The following is a 19680-nucleotide window of genomic DNA, read 5'->3' as shown; positions in this document are numbered from 1 at the left end:
GTTGCCCTGCCGCAGCGGGCACCAGACTGCCCCTTCAAGGAACACCCTTGGCAAAGGCTGGGAGGAAAATGCCCAGGGACCTTTGCTGCCACCACTGAGCCACACACTCTTCCTGTCCGATCTGGGTTCTCTGTGCTCAGCTCTCTGCCAAGAGCAACTCTGGCTGTTTCCATAGCGGCAAGCTCAGCAGGGGAGGGCGTTGCCCAGTTGGGCCAAGAGACCGAGGCTCATTTCAACACAGAGAGCCACCTCCTTCCACTTGCCAAACAGGAACCTTTTTTCAGCTGAAACGTCAGTGATGCAGTAGTCGGTTGGGACACACAGAAGCTCACCTTGACACAGCCAGCCACAACCACGTACCACTAAAACTGGACAACAGAAAAATGAACTGCTCTTAAGACAGAAAACTTTGTTTCTTGGTTGCAGCATTTTCTGCTCTTCACTTATTCCTGCTCTTAAACTTGTTGCCCGTTTCATCCCAAACTCTTGGAGTTGGTTGCCATAGGTTGAGACAGGGCTTCCCAAACTTTTTAGCACCAGGACCACTTTTTAAAATGACATTCTTTTGGTGTGATATTCATACCTAGCTTTAGGTACTTAAAAAATTCACTTTATCAGAGCTCAAGTCTGTTTATATCCTTGTTACTATGGTGGGGGGATGGACCACCTTCTGGAGTGTTTTAGCTTCACCTTTATCAGATCGGCACAATTCTGGTGGCGTTGAGTACTTCTCAGCCTGCCTTTCAAAGTGAACTGAGATATGGTTGCCTACTCACAAGTAAATACACACCTGTGGCTCAGTTTCACTTTCTAGAGGGCTTGGTACATTTTTCTTGTCAGCTATCGGCTTGTCAGTTTCACAACCCTCTCACAATCAGATCATGACCCAGCAGGCTGGGAAGTCCTGAACCACAGTTTGGGAAACTCTAGTTTCAGACAAAAGTCCAACACTGAAAGATGGGAGGATGGAGGGGCGACAGCACCAGCCTGTGATGTTGATGGGTCCCTTGCTCCGAGTTCTCATCCCACCCACCTCCCAAGTGAGCAACTCAGCTACAAATTAACTCCAACTTCCTCCTTATGTAGATTTTGGGATCCTTTTCAAGGCCAAGGACAGTGCTGAAACAAAAACTTCAGCTTCTCAGGCTGGTGACACTGAGGATGACGTGATGGTTCAGGAGTTGGACTTAAGACCAGGAAGGTCCAGGTTCCAATCCCCACTCAGCCATGAAGCTTCCTGGGTGACCTGGGGCAGCCATTCTCTCTCAGCCTCACCTACCTCACAGGGTTGTGAGGACAAAAGGACGGAACTGTGTGCACCACCTGCACTCCTTGAAGGAAGGGCGGTATAAAAATGTGAAAAACAAGTAAAAATAATGCTGAAACTGCATCAGGTGAGGCCTGACAAGTTTTGTCAGAGCCAAACGGTTTTCTGAGAGCAGCCTCTTCTCAACTAGCCCAATTTAAGAGATGACCTCACTATGGGGTGGGAAGCTGCTCTAAAGCCCCACAAGACATCTATATCAGACATTGGTTCGAAGATAGAAGGCAGTGAAAGTATTAGATTTTAGTCTCCCCAGTAAGCAGGTCACAAGGCAACTTGTTGTTTAAAGCTAGAATCTCCAGTACAATCTGGAGGAGCAGCCTCTGCTCAAACGTTGAGGTCCAGGAGAAACTACGTCAGTGGTGTGTATGACGGTTTAATGAAATGTTGTCAAGCTCAGATGGCAAATCTAGACACAGGTGTCAGAACACTGGGGAGTCTCTTTGAAATTTATAATCCATAAAGACAGGGAGACAACCTGCAGGAAAGAGGTGAGAAATACATTCATTGCCCTCAATGTCAAGCCACTGACCCTCTTGCTTGGAAAGGAAGAAAACAGCTTTTCAGTAAGCCATCCAAGCAGGCATGTGCAACCTCCTGATTTTAGAAATGGGCTATGTCAGAATGCCAGATGCAAGGGAGGCCACCAGGATGAGGTCTCTTGTTATCTGGTGTGCTCCCTGGGGCATTTGGTGGGTTGCTGTGAGATGCAGGAAGCTGGACTAGATGGGCCTATGGCCTGATCCAGTGGGGCTGTTCTTATGTTCTTATGTTATCCAATCATGGTACTGCCTCATCAAAACCAACTTCTTGATATAGTCCTGCACAGCCTCTCAATCTAGCTTTGGTAAACCTTTACTGGCATATAAAAATCCATCGATAATAATAAATATAACAAGGCAAAGAGATACAACTTTATCGGTTATTAGCTTCTGGCCTTTGCCATAGAAACTGCCGCCAAAAATTTCGCCACCAAAATGGTGATGGAAGGGGAATAATCACTAAGAAGGATTGGGAAAGGATCAACAAGGGAAATGGGAAGAGAAGAAAGAAAAGGGCCAAGTAGGTGGGACCTGAGATTATGATGGGCAGTACACTGAAGAGGAATATGATCCAAAGTATCTGGTTCAACTGAACAAAACAGACATGATCTATTTGAACGAGGGATCTTAGAAAATCTCCCTTGGAGCCTCTCAATCTTGCCCCACAACACCTAAGGCCAGCTCTGCTCAGGCTGCTACCTCACAGGTTGTTGTATAGACACAAGAGATGGAGGAATGGGTGAGGATTGGGTCCCTGGAGGGGGAAAGAAAAGGTGGTGGGCACTCATTCTCATACTTTATTGGTGTCATGGCATGAAAAATGTTGAAGACCACTGTTCTATTCAATGTTACACAATCTCTGTTCCATGCTGTACTTATATGACTTAAACATGTCCAATGAAAAAACTGAAAAAAATGGGGTGAACAAATATCTGAAATCACTATAAGATATATTATAGTGCTAAGTCCCATTGAGTCCAACAGGATTTATTTACCGTAAGTTTTCTTAAGATTTTACATTAGCTAACAATCTGTCTGGCAAGTGGCCCTTGGGAGAGACAATGACCCTAGGCAAATGTTTCAGTTTGCCTCCAACTAAGTCTATTCTCAGTTCAGGTCCTAGGAAAAAATATGAGGTCAAAGACACAGATAAAAAAAAAAAGAGAGATAATGTTTTATTCAAAAATGAAAGACAAGACATGTATTCTGACACCACTGAGACAGTTCCTCTTTTACCAGAGAGGCAAGAGTCAGCAAGGGTGATTGAGAGCAAGCCCACGTGTGTTGAAAAGGCTTGCAGAACTCCTGCACCAGAGGGTAGATATCGAGTCACATACACAGTAAAGAGAAGAGAGCTTCCACACTCATAAAAGGCCCAGGAGAGTACTTCTGGATCCTCTTAGAGGAACACGCAGTGATGTTTCAGAGCTTTGAATAACAACTCCAGAGTCGGGGGTTTTGTAGTCACATGGTTCCACGTGCGACCAGAGACCAACAGAGCCTACTTCTGTCAGATCACCCACAGGCAGCAAAGCTTAACAACAGAACACACAGCAGGCTCAGTATCAGACAGTTCTGCAGAGACTACACATTGCATCCCAAATTGTCAAACTTGAATTTTGCCTCCCAGAGTTGCAAAGACAGCGACTGAGCCCTGAGCAATACATCCTGCTTGTTTTTCAGTTGCTGTTTAAAACAAAAAACGAAAAAACAGCACCCTACAACAGGTGGATCTGAAGAGAATCTTCCATCTCCACTGTTGTTTTTCACACGTTATCAAAAGCTCAGCACAGTCAGGATCCTTGGGTGGGTGGGTAGGGAGGTTGTGAAGTGGTCAACTTCAAGAAATAAGAAGTGCTTGCCTGAACATTGTTTCCTGATGCTTTCTTTCTCCCAGTGCCTGGGGCAACAGCAGGGGGCGCACTTCCAATTCTGTGTAAACAGGATCACAGCTCTTGCCCAAAGACGCTCCTCACTCAGTCACTCACTCCGGATTCCCCAACCTCTGTTTCAAGACCAAATACTGGGAGCAGGGTGGTGGGTGGGAGAGGAGGAAAAAGGAAAGGAAGTCAGTCCAGTTGCATGTTTTGTACAGGGATTAGCACACCGTGTGTTGCAAAACACATATAATAACCAGCAACACACAACACTAGACGCCCACAACAGAGATGCTCCCCCCTACACCACCCTCTGCTGCTTCCAAAGCGCCCAATGCAAACCACTAGTGGCTGAGGAAATACTCAGGTTTTAAAAGGCACACCAGCAGGGGATGCACCCCCAGCCCACTGGCTCCTTGCTCAACTGGAGGACGACACTGAAAGACCTTCTCCTTTCAAAAGAGCAAACAAGACCCAGACCACTCCTGGATTAGCTCTGGATGTTTATGGGAACCCCCATAATCAAATGGCTCCTGGGGAGGTGGCTCTTACGTTCTTCCGACTGGCGATCGCTTGCTGCAGCCACAGCAGCTCCATGGTCAGGTGCTTTCGGTAGCGCTGAAGGTCAGGCACCGTTTGGGGCATCTCCCTTCCTCTCTGGAAACGGAGATCTGCACAAGAAGAGGACAAAGCAGCCATCCCTCGTTATCCTTGCCTTGCCTCTTCCATCCTGTCCTTCTAGCGCAGCACTAAAGGGACCACTAGTGCCGTGGCACACTGGTGTGCCGTGAGTGTTCCAGAGGTGTGCCACAGGAATTTGGGGGAAAGTCGTTTATTAATAGGGTCAATGGGAGATGGGAGCCCCCACTGGCAGCATGGTGTGCCTTGTCAATTGTCAAAAACCTGGTGGTGCAGTTTGAATATTTTAGTGCCTTGTCAGTGTGCCATGAGCTGGAAAAGGTTGACAGTCACTGCTCTATCGTCTCCTCTGACTGCCGATGTTTGGACTATAAGCTCCCTGGGGCAGAGCCCCATCTTTTTATTTAAACAAAGCAAACTGATGTAACTTGATGACGCTGAAGAGCCATCACACAGTCTGCACACAAAGGGAAGGGGTCTGAGACCTGAGAGATTACATCTACCTGACTTCCATGTGCCTCACCCTGTCTTGGTCCAGGAGATTCCACCTCTAGGACCGCACTGCTCCAGACAGACGATATGTTGCTGCAGTCCTGGCCCTCCTCACTCTCCTCTGACAGGGGCCAGGCAGACGGCTTATCCACAGGATGGTCTGGATTCTGCCTCACTTCCACAGGAAGTTGGCTGGGGAGCTGCATTTCAGGCTGTAACTCAACTGGACAAGAAAGTGCTTCCTCTTTTTGCTGTATGTGGTTCTTGCCAGATCCTGCCTCCAGAGGACCCAATTCCTTTACTTTCACCGGTTTTTGGAAAGACTGTATTTAAAATATCATACAAGAAGAAGAGCACTTATAGGCTAGGACAGGCAGGCAGATATTCCTACACACCACAAGATCCCTTCAGAAGGTGAAAGTTGCATTTAATTATGTATAAGTGCAGAAAAGGCAGTAGGAAAGATGCTTGTAACATTTCAAAGACCAAGAAATATACTGCAGGATCAGTCTTTGTGGGGCAAGAGACTACAACATCAGGTGCAATGCAGCATCACCTGACAAAGTGTGCTGTTTATGTAACAACAGACCAGTTTGGTTCTCCCTTCCCAGAATTTACCTGCTTAAAGCCCCTCACAATTCCCACTATCAAAATAGACTCATTGCTGTTTAATCCACTCATTCCCAAGCAACATGCCACGAAAGAATGGCACCAAGGCAGCCAGAAAAATAAGTTAATTAAAAGCTCCCCAAATCTCAAAGCATCCATCCACAGAGGATGCTGCCCGCTCTCACTCTGTATGATTCCTAGACTTGCCACCTCTACTGGAGGCAGGTGATTCTGGCAGAGATACACCATCCCACCAGTCCCCTCTTCTCCCACTTCTTCTTCCATTTGTTTCTGAATCCAAAGAGGAAGAAGAAGAGCAGAAGCAGCAAACATCTCTTGCCAGTCCACTGCCTGAGGGAACTGCCATCATCAGTCTCGTGCCAGCCCTGCCCTTCTAGTGCAATAACCTGAGAACAAACATTGCCAGACTTAGTTGAGAGCAACTTGTACCTTTGGGGAGAACACTGGCCTTGGTATGAAACATGCATTCCATTGCAGGAGATCCAGACTCCCTTCAACCTCCTTTACGATGCTCTCATATTCCTCCTTTAATCTCTGAAACCTCTTCCTGACAAGATGACCTTTCACGTTCGCCTAGAAAGAAAGAGTGAATCTTTTGGCATCAAAATATTATCAAACAAAAGACAGAAAGAGGTTAGAGAACAAATAAAAGGACAGCGTCTACACTAACAGCAGTTTGACTCTGTGGCTGCCAGTTTGCTTCCGGGCCCAATTCAAGGTACTAGCTTTGCCCTTTAAAGCCCTTTAGAGCTTGGGACCAGCAGATTTGAGAGACCACCTTCTTCCATAAAGTCCATCCTATAACCTTCAGTCACCTGCGAAGGCCCTTTTGGTTGTGCTGCCATTAAGAGGTCAGGGGGGTGGAGGCCAGAAATAGGGCCTTCTTGGTGGTGGTGCCTGCACTATGAAGTTCAGCTTTCAGCTGAGAGCAGCTTTCATTATTAATCTTCCGGCGAGGCCTAAAGGCATTTTCATACCAAAAAGCCTTTGATACCCAGTAGGATCTTAGGGTATGATGGCTGCAGACTGGCTCACACTTTTTAATAACTAATTTAATGTTTTATGATTAATGATTTTTTTTATGCTGCTATTTGCTGCTGGTTGGCTTTGTATTTTATTAAGGCCCTCAGGAAGCCTTCCAGAGACCTCTCTTCAGCGGCCTCTGATCATCACCAGGGCTGTGAAGGTTCAGCTAGAGTGGAGATAGTGCCCAAGATGGTGGGGCAAGTCTGGAAGCTGATCAATTATTCTTCACGGGCCTGTTTGATGCAGCCCCAGCACAGTATTAACAGATAACAAGAACAGAGTCTCAGATAATGGGAGGAAGGTGGCAGTTCTGCCCCACACGGATAAGCAAATTTGCCTATAAAGAGAACTGACTGTACACAGGATCATTAAGTACGACACGTTCCACCAAGATCTAAGAACATGAGGTAGAAAAAATATTACTGTGATGATTTGACATGGAATGACCCATCAATCAAATAAATATCTGTCCAAGTGTTGCTCAATGTTTGTCAACCTCCATACCCCTCCACATGGCCCACCTATTTAAAGTACCACTGGAAGTGACTGGCAGTGACGTCATTGCCAGTGACTTCTGGGCTGGGAGGCCAGATGTGACCCGACAAGCATCAGTAAGAGGCTCAGGGTGGCTGGGAGGGCTTTTCAGGCGTGGAGAAGCAGGCTCTGGAGCTCTGCCTGCCCAGCTGAGCGCTGTTGTGCGGTAGGAGGCCACCAGATACCACCTCAAGTGCCGCTGGTGGCACCTGCTACTGCTTGCGAAACGCTGATCTAGAGCAGCGCTTGTGTCGCGTCCTGCCGCTCCGCGTGGCCCTGCTGGAAGCACCACCGGAAGGCGACGGGGGTCGTGTCACTGCCAGTTCCTTCGCATCGGGAGGCCTGAAGCGAGCAGGTCGGGATGGACGGGGGGCCTCGAGTGCGGAGCGCTGCCTGCCGCCGGGCCTCCTGCTGCTGCTGGGGGGTCACGGTCCTGGTCCTGGTCTCACTGCCGGGCAGAGGTGCCCAGGGGTGCCACGCACACCACCAGCCCGCCTCAGGCACCGCTGGGGGACCCCACACTGGCTGAGGAGCACGTGGGGAAGGGCCCAGCAGGTGGGGGCTGCAGGTGCTGGTCCAGCCTGGCCCTGAAGGGCCCCCGCCCCACCCCGAGACGCTGCTCGTCTCCATGGAGACCTGGAGGGGGAGGAGGAAGAGGAGGGGAGACACTGAGGGGCCAGGCCTTGAGGACTAGCGCCTTCACACACACACCCCTCGCTCCCCCACCTGCAGCAGCACCACCCTCCGCAGCAGCCCCCGCAGCGCCTCTCCCTCCACGCTGCCTCCCATCCTCCACAGCAGCAGGACTACAACCGCCCGCGCCTCCTGCTGACGTCATCAAGGAGCGCCACTCCCGCAGGTTGCTCCAGCTGTCCCTGCAGTTCCGCGGCTCGTCGGCGGGTGGCGCCGAAGAGCCGCCTTTGGGTTCTGAGCAGAAGATCTACAGAGACATACACAGTATATGCATATGTATACACACACACATGTGTATACAAACATAGTGACACACACATATACATACATAAGTATACACACACACAAACTTGCACACACACACATACGTGTCTAGATGCACACGTGCAGCATGGTTTCCCTGCCACTGCTTGTCCTGCACTGCCAGCCCAGCTCCTCTGCACGTCCACCTGCCCGCTGGGCTCACTCCCAGGAAGTGGCGCAGGGACTGCAGCCTCAGTTCAAAGCCACTCGCCGGGCACTGCACATGAAGCAGGGATCATACGTGCAGCAGTGGGCAGGGCGGAAACGGTCGAATCCTACAATGCTGGTCTTTAATGCTGTCCAGGCACCTGCCTGATGCAGAGGGTTGCAGCAGCAGATTGCAGGGGGCAGGAGGGCCGTTCCTGTCCTGCATCGAAAGGGGCCCTGGGCACCAAGGAGGGGGCCAAAAATTCCGAGATCACACATCTTCCAACTGCAACAGGGCCCATGAGAAAGGAGTGCAGGGGGCACACTGTACCCTGGTCCATGGTAGAAGGGGGGGCCTGGGAGCCAAAGGAGGGGACTGGAAACTTCCTGGGCTCTCAGAAAAAGAATGCATCTATTGCATGAACAGCAGGCATTCATGTGTGGTGCAAGACTCAAAGTTGGCATCCTTCAGACTCTGGTGTCGCGCTCTGAATGGTGGTTCTGGAAGTGTCTAGTGTGGCTGAACAGGCCGATTCAGGAGCGACAATCCCTTCCACACTGGGAGCAAGTGCAGTCTGTCCCTGGTCTGTCTCCCTGGCTATGGGCCTTCCCCCTTTACCTCCTTGCCTCGGTCTGTTGGCCAAGCGTCTCTTCAAACTGGGAAAGGCTATGCTGCACAGCCTGCCTCCAAGCGGGCTGCTCAGAGGCCAGGGTTTCCCACCTGTTGAGGTCTACTCCTAAGGCCTTCAGATCCCTCTTGCAGATGTCCTTGTATCGCAGCTGTGGTCTACCTGTAGGGCGCTTTCCTTGCACGAGTTCTCCATAGAGGAGATCCTTGTCTTATATATCCTAATTCTTAGAAACTAAAATCCAATAGCAAAGGGGCCCAAAAGAAACTTTGTACTCCTCAAAAGGGGCCCAAACTAAACTTCGTACAGGCTGATAAAATTCCTCTCAGAGCCCCTGGCAAGGGTTCTGATGGGGCAACAGACTTGGGGTGCTTTTTTCACCCCAAATCTGCTGCCATTGCTTCTCTCCCACCTGAGGCCAATGCAAGCTGCACTGCTCCACGCACAGAGCAAGCGGCCCCTTCCTTTCAACGCTCCTTGTGTGCTGCCACAAAACCTGGAAGTGCAGACTGCAGGTTTCACGGGAGCACGGTAAGGGTTGGCGTAGAGGTGGCAGACCAGAGACAGCATCAGGTGGCATTCAGTGTTTCCCTGTCCCTGCATTATGTCTTCTTTCCATCCTTCCTCCTCACATTTTCTCAATCATCCCTTAGTGTAAGACAAATGAGGGGGGTCTCAAACCCGTCTGTCCTGTCAAAACGCCCTTTGAATATGTGGCCAATTATGATAAATTATTTTTTTAATCTACTGTGTCCATTTGGTGCTTCTCAGCCTGAGCCTGCTGCTGCTGACTCTCTCCAATCTCCTGGCAGTACAAGCTGCAATGGAGTGAAGGAGAAGCAGATCATTCCGCTCCTATGGTGCTCTTCGGATGCTGCCATGAAACCCAGTGCAACCTGCAGCAGTGGCCTCGTGGATGGGCTGTCAGTGCTGATGAGGGCTCTTGGGAGATTTTTTTCCCTGTCCTAGCTGGACACTGAACCTTGAGCATATACTCCCGAGCAACGCCTCCCTCGCTTGCTACTGAAGCCAGCTGCCATTCCTGGTATGTAGAGAAGCATCAAAGCAGAGGAACCGAACCACAAGCCAGTGTCATAACTTTATTTTGACAAAATGCTAACTGCGGTTAATAAAACCATCCCTCTTAAGGAAAGTAATTTAATGGGTTCTTGTACTTGTTTCATTGTTTTGTCTTCAGTGGTCGCAGGTGCAAAATCACCCAGTCGAGCAATTATCAGGCTGCAATTAGCAACTGTGGGGCTGTTCCTGCCGACTGTGTGTTGTGAAACCAGAAGGATCTGGAGAGCTGGGGTGCCATCGCTATGCGACATGGATGTCAACAGCATTCGAGTTCAGTCTTCTGCTTTAAGAAAATCTTCCACTGACATTTTGGGTTCAAAGGGTGTCGCCAAGTTCCAATGCTGCACCAAAAAATGCCAGGTGCCTGTGCAGAATCATCATGTTCAATGGAGCTTACAGCCAGGTACATGTGCAGTCTAAATCACCAAAATATAACACAACAACAGGGAGCAGATCAAAGTCACATCAGCAGTTGTCATTTGCAACTAAAGTTCCAAAGTGAGGAAAAAGTGCTTATTTCTGGTTATGACCTGCTTTGTGACATCACATTCGTCCCGCAGTCGGCACCATGAATGCTACTTGACCTGCAGTATGAAATGTGTTTGACATCCCTGGACTAGAGTGTCTCCGGTGCTCTAGCCCAGGGGTTCCCAAACTTCACAGGGGTCCAGAGGCAGCTGCCTGATTTAGAAACACCAAGGGGGGGTGGCTATAATAGTGATTGGGCAGCAGTGCTCCCCCCCCCACAGTAGCAGCTTGTTTCACCCTTGATACACATCACCTAATCTGCTATGAAAGTTTTGTGAAGCACCAAAAATTGAGTCATGACCGACCAGCGGCTCCCAGACCCACGGTTTGAGAAGCGCTGCTCTAGCCTGTCACTCTCCTCTCCTCCACATTTCCCCTCTTCTTTTCCAAAACTAGTGAGTAGGAGAGGTGCAACCTCATGGACTGGCCAGCCCTGCACACCCAAACAGCAGATACGGCAATGGAAGCCACCCAGTTTTGTTAAAGCCAACTGCTTAAATTCCCAGGGGACCCACTCGACTCGGCACCTCGCTGGTGCCTTTTGACATACCATGCGATGAAGGCCACGTACAGCCAAATTTATATGGAAAAGCATACTTTGTACAGGCATGCTGTCTGAATCTCAAGGCTGGCTAAGGGGCAACCTTCCTGTTTTGCTGCTGAACTCAAGCCATGCAAAGCAATGATTGGCTGACCCCTGTGCCACCACAAGACCACTCCCCCCCAACACTCAGCTCATTACATAACAATGAGGCTAGCAAATGATTTGAACATCCAGATAAATAAACATGCTATGCTGTAACAAGAAAGAAAGAAAGAAAGAAAGAAAGAAAGAAAGAAAGAAAGAAAGAAAGAAAGAAAGAAAGAAAGAAAGAAAGAAAGAAAGAAAGAAAGAAAGAAAGAAAGAAAGAAAGAAAGAAAGAAAGAAAGAAAGAGAATTGGAGACTCGCGGCCTGCTTGAAGGGCAAGAAGTGGGAGAAGACCGCTCTAGTCTGCTGGCCAATCCGTCAGTCTGATGAGCTTGAAGGTGTGGAGAATCCAGGCTGGAGCCACAGGAGGAAGGAAAAGAGCCCAGACCTAAATTGAAGGAGCATCTGCAGAAAGCCTGATTTTCAAAAGTGCATCTTTCCCAGATGGCATAAGACACGTTGCCGCACTGGGTGGTCTAACAGGAGCATCTTGGCTTCTCTTGCCGCAGCACACTGGACATTTGTGCACAATTTTCAGCTTAGCTGCAATTCTGAAGCAGAAGGTGCTCAGTTCCCCACAGTGCGTGTCTGTTTTGTTCACTGCTGTCTCCGGCTTCCAGTAGCGGCTCCAGCACAGTTGCCTCCTTTGACTGCCAATGGTCTGGCTGCTGGTCCCTTCCTCCAATCCCTGCTTGGGCGGTTTGGGCAGCGTCCCAACTTTTTGCAGCTTCCTTGCACTGTACAATTTAGAGGCAGCCTCCAGCTGACGGCTCTTCTTCCCTGGGCCGCAAGGATCATCAAGGAAAAGTGTCCAGAGCAGCCTCGGGCAGCCTCCATGACCCCTCTAGGCAGTAGATACATCCTCCAGGTCTGGGTTTTCTGCCAAGTGGAGCTTTTGGCTGAGGTACTGGGTTAAGGACAAACAAGGAGCCATCAAGTCATGAAGCAGACCTAACTGAGGATACCAAATCCACCTGGACTCTTAACTCAGCTACTGAACACTTTAACATGTTTTGCACTCCAGTTAAAGTTTCCAGTAAGTCTTCTGACTATTTCTTGCACTCTGCTTATGGAGAGAGGAGGGAGCAAGCGTATACTCTTCTCTTGATAAGGGAGCACACACCCCTCTTCCTGAACTCCTGCTATCCATGAAAGGGCCCAGGATCAAACTAGGACTGTGTGTGTTTTTTCAACTAGAAAACAGCAGGAAGCGATGTTGCTAGCCTGCCTCTAGCATGCTTGTAGCTCAGTAAAAAACAACAAAATGGCATCAAGTCATGGAACTCAACTGCACTGAGGCTGCCATGTTTTTAGCAGAATGTATGTTGGCCACCATGTTTCTGCCAGTAGAATTCAAGTGTATGGAGGCTGCCACCTTTCACAGCTTCAGGCTCAAAGGAAAAACAGCTAGCGTGGTGTGCTAGAAGGGGGGGAAACAGCTATCTGGCATTAGAAGCTAAGAGTGACTGCAGCCTAGACCCTGGACCTGCAGGCATTTTAAAGAGTCGTGCTTCCAACTGAGAGGGCTTCTTTTAGCGAAACTAGATATGGGGGGACCAATTCTAATGGGGACCATGGAATGCAGAGAGGCAGTTTCCCCTTGTCCCATTTCTGATATCGTCTGATCTTGGAAGCTAAGCAGGGTCAGGCCTGGTTAGTACTTGGATGGGAGACCGCCTGGGAATACTGGGTGCTGTAGGCTTATGCCATAGTCTTTCAAGACTGAAGGTTGCCAACCATTTTCCTGCTGAAAATCCTCCCCAAAGCTGCTGTTTATTTTTGGTGAAGTGAGACACCAAAACCTTGGGTGCCACTGTGTATCTGGAAGTTCTCTGCCCAGACAATGAGACGGGTCACTCGGATGTCTTCTGACCTGTGTGCTGGCACCTCACATCCTTTCCCTCTCTGCCTCCTTGTCTCCTTGCCCCATCCTCCCCAGGCAGTGACCTGCACTTTCAAAAACTGGGTCCCACACCAAGGATACATGGAGTTGCTGAGTTCTTCCAGCTGCAAAGGGAAAGACAGCCACTCATTAGCACAAGCTGCTGTTACCAGTGCCCAGAGAACAAGGACCTCGGGGGTTATTTGCATTGAAGTGGTTGACATTGAGAAGGAAGGTGGAAGTCAGTGAGTTGGCACAAGAGAGTCGTGCGTCCCCATGTGCCAGGGAGTTCTGCCAAAGGCTTCATGGAAAAGGCAGGTTTAAAGGAGGGACCTGAAGGAAAGGCATCATGCAGATGATCTGGGTAGAAGTTCCAGTTAGGAGGATGGCAAAGGGAGAAAGGGTAGAATCACTGGGGGGGGGCGACCTTTGCATGGTTGAAGGTGATTGAATAGAGGAGAGAAGGTCCCAAGTAATATGGGATGTAAGAGCAGAGGCACAAAGTGAGGCCAGATCAGAGGCGTAATTCACTGCCTTGGCACCAGAGGCAGTGATGTCACATGACATCGTGACATCATTTCTGTGACACGGGTGGCACGAATGGGAGTTTTTGCTAAGGGGGCAGAAAGGATGGGCCATATTTCTGTGATGTTCCCAGAGAACAAAAGAGATGCGATGTGGTGACAAACCGGAAGTGGAAATGGAGGGCGGGGAGCTGGGGATAAGCCAAGGCTCAGCAGGTCTGGACGGTGACATTGTCAGTGCAGAGAGAGAGGACCCCAAAGCCACTCTGAGAAAGAGAAGAGGACCGCACGGAAAACACTGGCATGCAATGATTTGACAATGGTGTTGTCTGGATGCTCTGAGATATCAAGGCAGGCCTGGAGCAGGGCTGGCCCTTCCATAAGGACAACTGAAGCAGTCGCCTCAGGGAGCAAATTGGTGGGGTGCCCACCTTGGTCTGCCAACTTGCCCCCAACGCTCCCTCCTTCTCCTAACATGCCCTACACTGGAAAAGGAAGCGAGGGGAGGGGAACGCTGAGCTGGCACACCGGAGGGTGGGAGGGGCAGAGGCTGGCACATCACTGGGTGAGGAGATACCAGGTGAGGTCTTGGGCTGCCCCAGCATGGAAGCAGCCTTGGATAAAGTATGTGCTAGTTCCAGGAAGTGGGTGGAGAAAAAGAGCTTGTGGCTGGAGAGGGCGATCCCAGGGCTCCCCACGGCACTCACGTTTGTCAGCAGCTGCTCCAGATTCCGGTCAGCCACTGCCTTCTTCTGGTCCTCCGAGAGCTCCTCCACGTACACGTCCAGACTGAAGTGCAGGCGCGCCAACTTCTCCTGCATTTCCCTGACGTGCTCCAGTTGCTCAAAGGAACATTCCTTCCCTGCACAAGTCAGGAGGGGGTCACAGGCACCACTCCTAGAAGGGAGCCTTTGGGAGACCCCGCAAGAAACACTCCCCCCAACTGCTCCTTTCACTGATGGAGTCTGACGTCAGAGGCAGAGCACAAGACCCTTCTCCAGTTGTGGCCACGGAGCAGCTGACATGCAGAGGTAGACTGCTTCTGAACATGGGGGTTCCACCTGCTGTCATGAATACTACTACTTGTTGATAGGTTACCCCCCCCCATTGTCTAATTAAAGCCACCTAAGCCGGTGGCAATGAGTTCCCTAAAGGAATTTGCATGGACTGAAGAGATTTTCCCTTTGACCTGTTTGGGACCTGTTGACCACCAGGGGCACATGACCATAAAGCTCCAGATGGCCACCCTTCCCCAAACCCGCTATTTTTAACACATTCTTAAATGGCCAGCTCACACATTCCTTGTCACGTGTAGCTTGGTCCTAACTACAGACCTCATCACTCTCTGAGCGTTTTTGCAAATGAAGAACTGGGGTGGCAAGTCCAACAGTGGCAACTGTCTCAACTGGCCTCCTGGAAGGGTCAGCCCTGGCTGGCCTCTGTCACTTTTTTTGTTTAAATTGCTGCTTACTTCCCATGCGTTGTGTATGCCCACCCCTTCTACCACTCGTTCCCTGAAACAGGAAGGGGGGGACAGAGCAGGAGAGGAAGTGTGGAGGACAGTGCTGGGCTACAGCATCAGAGACCCTACAGTCCATTCCTCACCTCTCCTCCACACTTGCTTTTCTACTCTTCCCTTTTGAATCCAGGGAGTGGGCGATGGCCGCAGTGGCAAAATACTTGGAGCCAAATCACTCGGAGCCCCCACCAAATATTTCTCTTCCTCCAAGGAAGTCTGAGTGGCATATGGAAAGGTTATCCTGATTATTCCTCACAACAGCTCTGTGAGGTAGGACAGGTTGAGGGGAAAAAACTGACACAGATCTATTCAGCAAGCTTCATAACCGATCCGATTCAGATCTATGCCTCCATTTCTAAACTAGTCCCTAGTTCATGATCCATACTCTGGCTAGAAATAACTATTTCAGTAATGAGTTTCTCTCCCTCCTGCCCCCTCCAAAGGGGGGGGATCTTTTGAGACTTGTCCACTGGTCCCATTGGCCTTAAGGAACTCACCAAACGCCTGCAGCTTCCCGGAATGGAAGTCGTTCAGCAGGCTCAAGAGGCCCCCTTCCATTTCGTACACATCCGAAACGTCTGTCAGGAACGAGTGCTGGAGTGGGGTGCCCACCACTGGCCCAGTGCCACCTCCGGGTTGGGGGGCTCGCGGTTTCTCCTTATTTGCCCTGCAACAGACAAAAGCCAGAAGACGCCACTCAGTCCAGGGCTGGGCAGGAAATCAGCTTCTCTCCAAAGACAAAGCCAGGGAGAGTCTCCGAGTCTCTCAGTGGCAGCCTCACTTCCCCTTCTCCTCTCTCAGGTCCAGGGAATTTTGCCAGCTGGACCTGGCTAGGCAAAAACAGCTTCCTCGCACTAAGTGGCCAGTGGGACAGTCATGGGAAGTGATGAGCAGGCTCTTCCGTGTGTTTCCTCCTGCCCCAGATCAACTGAAGCAATCCAGAACAGAAGGGGGTCTGGCTTGTGAAGCAGAAATGAAGGTGTTGCACTGTGCCAAGACACACGCAGAATGCAACGCTTGCATGCTTAGTCAATTCGAGCAAGTGAGCCAAGCTACATCCACAGGACACCTCCCTACCTGCAGACAGTCACCAGGCAATCTGACCTGGAAGAGGCATTCCTTCCACCACCATTCTTGTCCCACCCTCCCCAAGGCAAGAAGGTTCTGAACAGGAATCGAGGCAGTCTCCCCAATCAGGGGACTTCAGAAGAATCCAGCCTCCTGTGGCAGACACTGCACCCCTCACTTGTGGCCAGTGGCCAACTGATGTTCGAGTTTCAAGTGCAGACACCAGAAAACAACAGACACCAGAATAAAATGGCAAGAGTCAGATAGTCCTGTCAACAGCAGGGAAGGCAAGATTTAGTTGCAAATAATCTGGCACCCAGAGCTCAGCACCTTCAAAGTACAGTGAACCTTCAGTATCCATGAATCTGCAGGTTTGACTCACTGTGGATGCTGTGGAAAAGCTGGTTTGTTCATCAAACCGGAAGCAACCACTGATTCACGCAGACCAGTGTTTCTCAACCAGTGGTACTTGAGAGGATGTCTGGTGGTACTCGCAGGACCCTTGGACACCTGCCACGCAGCAGCGAGACCAGGAACACAACACAACAGAGAGCAATGGGAGGCTTGGCTTGGCAGGCAGAGCTCTGAAGGCATACTTTTCTGTGCTCTAAAAAGCCCTCTCTTCCATCCTTGAGACTCTTACTGGTGTTTGTCACAGCACATCTGGCCTCCCTACCCAGAAGAAACTGGCAATTCCAGATGTAATTCCAGGTGTGAAGTAACGCCAGTTACTTCCAGTGGTACTTAGAATAGGTGGACCATGTGAAATGGTATGGCAAAGGACAAACGTTGAGAAACACTGGTGTAGGCACAGGGTGTCCTGGAACAGATGGATAAATAGGGTGGGCTGTACAGTCAGTTCTTGCTATCCACTCACTCCATTCCTGCAGTCACTTATCTGTGGGAACAAGAACATTATGTCCTACCATCCGCTGCCTGTTCTAGGCTGTCCATCCACAGCCACCCTGAAATTATTTGCAGTGGCCATTCTGTACCCATGGTGGCCACTTTGAAGCTATTCACAGACATTCTGTTTGCTGCATCTGAGGCCAAGCTGAAGCTATCTGCGGCAGGCATTCCTGACCAGGTGAGCTACCCCTTCATCTAAACCCATCAATCCCAAGGCGGTAATGATTTGGTGTCTGCTGATTGGGTGTCCACTGGTTTTCCAAGAACCTAACCCCAGTGGATAACAAGAAACAACTGTATGTGCAAATACTACCCCACCCCCTTTGTTATTGGAAGCAGTTTCTATAAAATGTACCTAAGGGCCTCTGGATAACATGCAAAGTGCCCTTTTCTGATGAAAAACACTTTTAAAATATCAGCAGAAAGATCAAAGTGTTTCTGAGCATGTGCAGAGTGTCTGGTTCTGGAGAGTACCCCTGAAAGCAAGGAAAAGACACACAAAAAATACCAAACACACCTCCCCCCTTTCTTTTTCCTGTTCTGGCAGATGGCTAGGAAGGAAGACCACCTCCTGGTCAGTGGCCAACACTCCTTAAGAGATTCCAGGTGTGAACTGCCTTCAGAGGAAATGATTAAGGAGTTCCTCCCCAGCCCTGGACTGACCTCTTGAACTTGGCCCTTTGCTTCGGCGAAGGCAGGTGAGGCATTCCCAGAGCAAAAGAGGTGCTCTTGCTGGCAGGGACAGGCAGCTTCCGCAGGGTGTTGGGGGGTGCAGGTTGAGCCAGGGGAGCCTTGGGGCTCCTCTTCTTCTTCTTCTCTTCCATCTCTCACCTGGTTGTCCTTCTCAGCAAGAGCAGGCCTGAAGACCTGCAGCACTTAAAAGGTACAAAGAACAATGGTCAATGAAGGGCTCTTAGCCTTGGACCCTCCACGTCCAGGGGCAGTATATCTCTGAATGCCAGATGCCAGAGGGGTGCGAGTGATCACAGCCTCCCTGCAGGCCGGCCTGGCTGCACTGCCATAGGACTCTGGACGTCTCTGCAGTAGAGCTGCAGGCCATCAGGACCGGCCAGCACAGGATTCAACTCTTTCCACCTCAGCATATGTATCTCTTCTGTCCATGAGGCTGACTTAGGTGGGTCCTTTCAGGCAGTGGACTGGGGGGGGGGGTGCTCCATCCAGCTGCCTCAATTGCTCCACCTCCTCTTGCTCACTGGACTCAGAATAGAAGAGGGGAACAGGAGATGTGGTGGAGACCAGAGTGGTAGGCTAGAGCGTCTGCCTTTGCTGATGGGGGGGGGCGGGATTTTTGGGGGTTCTGAACTAGGCTTGAACCTAGACTTGAATCCTCCATTGCACACTCCTAGTCTGTTCTGGGCATGCTGACTGCGCCACAGTTGCTCCCCCTGCAACTTTGGGCAAAGGAAGCCCTTGGGGCCCGACTACGAATACTTCATCAAGTGAAGTGCTGTGCCCAGAGATGGCACTATACAAACATACACACACCCCCAATTCCCACCACCCTATGGCTTGGACACCTGCACTGCAGGGAGTTCAGGCCAAGGCCAGCTGCCCCCGCAGTGGCTGCTTAGAGTTCAGCGCAGTGAGCTGGGAAGGAGTGGAAACCAATCAGGGGAGCCACGGAATACGTGCCACCCTATACAACGTATGGGATGGCAGCCTTACGGGGAGCCGTGGGCCACGGCCCAGCAGGCCAGTTTAAAAGTTTGGGAACCTCTGATTTCGTGCCATTCCCTTAGGCGGGCCACAAGTTAACCAGGAGAGGAGGCAGGAGAATGCCCGGATCTCTGCCCAGGCCCGGCAGGCCCCCAATGCCCCCTTGCCCAGCAGCGCTCCCGCTGCTGCCATGCAGAGGAGAAGGTCTGAGGGGGCGCTCTCGCCCCCCCCCGCTCTCCTCTCCCTCTGGTCGTGCAGGGGGCAGCGGAGGGGGCGCCCGAGGTGCTGGAGGGGAGCCCAGGCGGAGGACAAGCCGGGGGGCTGCCGGAGGGGAGGCGCGTCGGGGAGGGGCTGCGCTGCTGCACCGACCCCCCCCCCCGACAGCCCTGGACCCGAAGGCGGCGCGCCGCGCCCGAGCCTCCGTTCCAAGCCGGGCCTCGGCGTTCCCAATGGACTGACCTCTGCGCGGAAGGGCCGGCAGCCTGCGCGGTCCACGCGACCCACCGGCGGCAGCTGGGGCTGCAGGAGTCCGCCCCTCCCGCCCTCCGCGCAAGGGCGCCGGGACCAATGGCAGAGGGAAGCCCGGCTCCTTCTGCAGCGGGGCGGGGGCGGGGGCGGGGGCGGGGGCGGCACGGCTCCCACCCCAACCCCCTCCCCATCGCTGTGCCCAGCGCGCGGCACTCCGTGGCACCTTCTGCAAAGCGCGCGGGATGCCCAGCATTTGCCCCGGCTACGCGTCCCCCCTTCTTGCAGCAACACCCCCCCCCCAGCAAGTTGCTTTCAGTCTGAAGCTGGAGCTCAGGATGTTAAGGCACAGCTGGCCCTGGAACACCAGAGGACCTCTGGGCATGCACAGAGTGCACTTCCTAAGGCCTGCATCTCTGACCTGCCCACCCCCTGCAGCTGCACCCAGCCGCCGCCACCCCCTCCCCCACTCTTCCAGCTTTGTTGGGGTTGGCAAAGCTGCA

At 51.3% G+C, this 19680-nt stretch overlaps 2 protein-coding genes across 2 annotated transcripts; both read right to left on the bottom strand.

Annotated features, from left to right (window-relative positions):
* Positions 1 to 3675: 3675 nt before the first annotated feature.
* Positions 3676 to 7865, bottom strand: IQCC (IQ motif containing C). Its single transcript, XM_066639067.1, has 5 exons — positions 7791 to 7865; positions 5934 to 6077; positions 4906 to 5197; positions 4296 to 4414; positions 3676 to 3889 (listed from the first exon to the last, which is right to left on the bottom strand). The coding sequence occupies exons 1-5, from the start codon at positions 7851 to 7853 to the stop codon at positions 3851 to 3853; spliced, it is 657 nt and encodes a 218-aa protein (XP_066495164.1). The 5' UTR covers positions 7854 to 7865; the 3' UTR covers positions 3676 to 3850.
* A 2057-nt stretch (positions 7866 to 9922) lies between these two features.
* Positions 9923 to 19302, bottom strand: CCDC28B (coiled-coil domain containing 28B). Its single transcript, XM_066638351.1, has 6 exons — positions 19172 to 19302; positions 17699 to 17910; positions 15556 to 15725; positions 14247 to 14401; positions 13118 to 13140; positions 9923 to 12032 (listed from the first exon to the last, which is right to left on the bottom strand). The coding sequence occupies exons 2-6, from the start codon at positions 17857 to 17859 to the stop codon at positions 11978 to 11980; spliced, it is 564 nt and encodes a 187-aa protein (XP_066494448.1). The 5' UTR covers positions 17860 to 17910; positions 19172 to 19302; the 3' UTR covers positions 9923 to 11977.
* Between the last annotated feature and the right edge of the window lie 378 nt (positions 19303 to 19680).

Source organism: Tiliqua scincoides, chromosome 10, assembly GCF_035046505.1.
Source record: "Tiliqua scincoides isolate rTilSci1 chromosome 10, rTilSci1.hap2, whole genome shotgun sequence".
In the NCBI taxonomy this organism is placed as follows: Eukaryota; Metazoa; Chordata; class Lepidosauria; order Squamata; family Scincidae; genus Tiliqua; species Tiliqua scincoides.
Note: the sequence above shows the minus strand (reverse complement) of the source record. Positions and strands in the feature narration are given on the sequence as shown.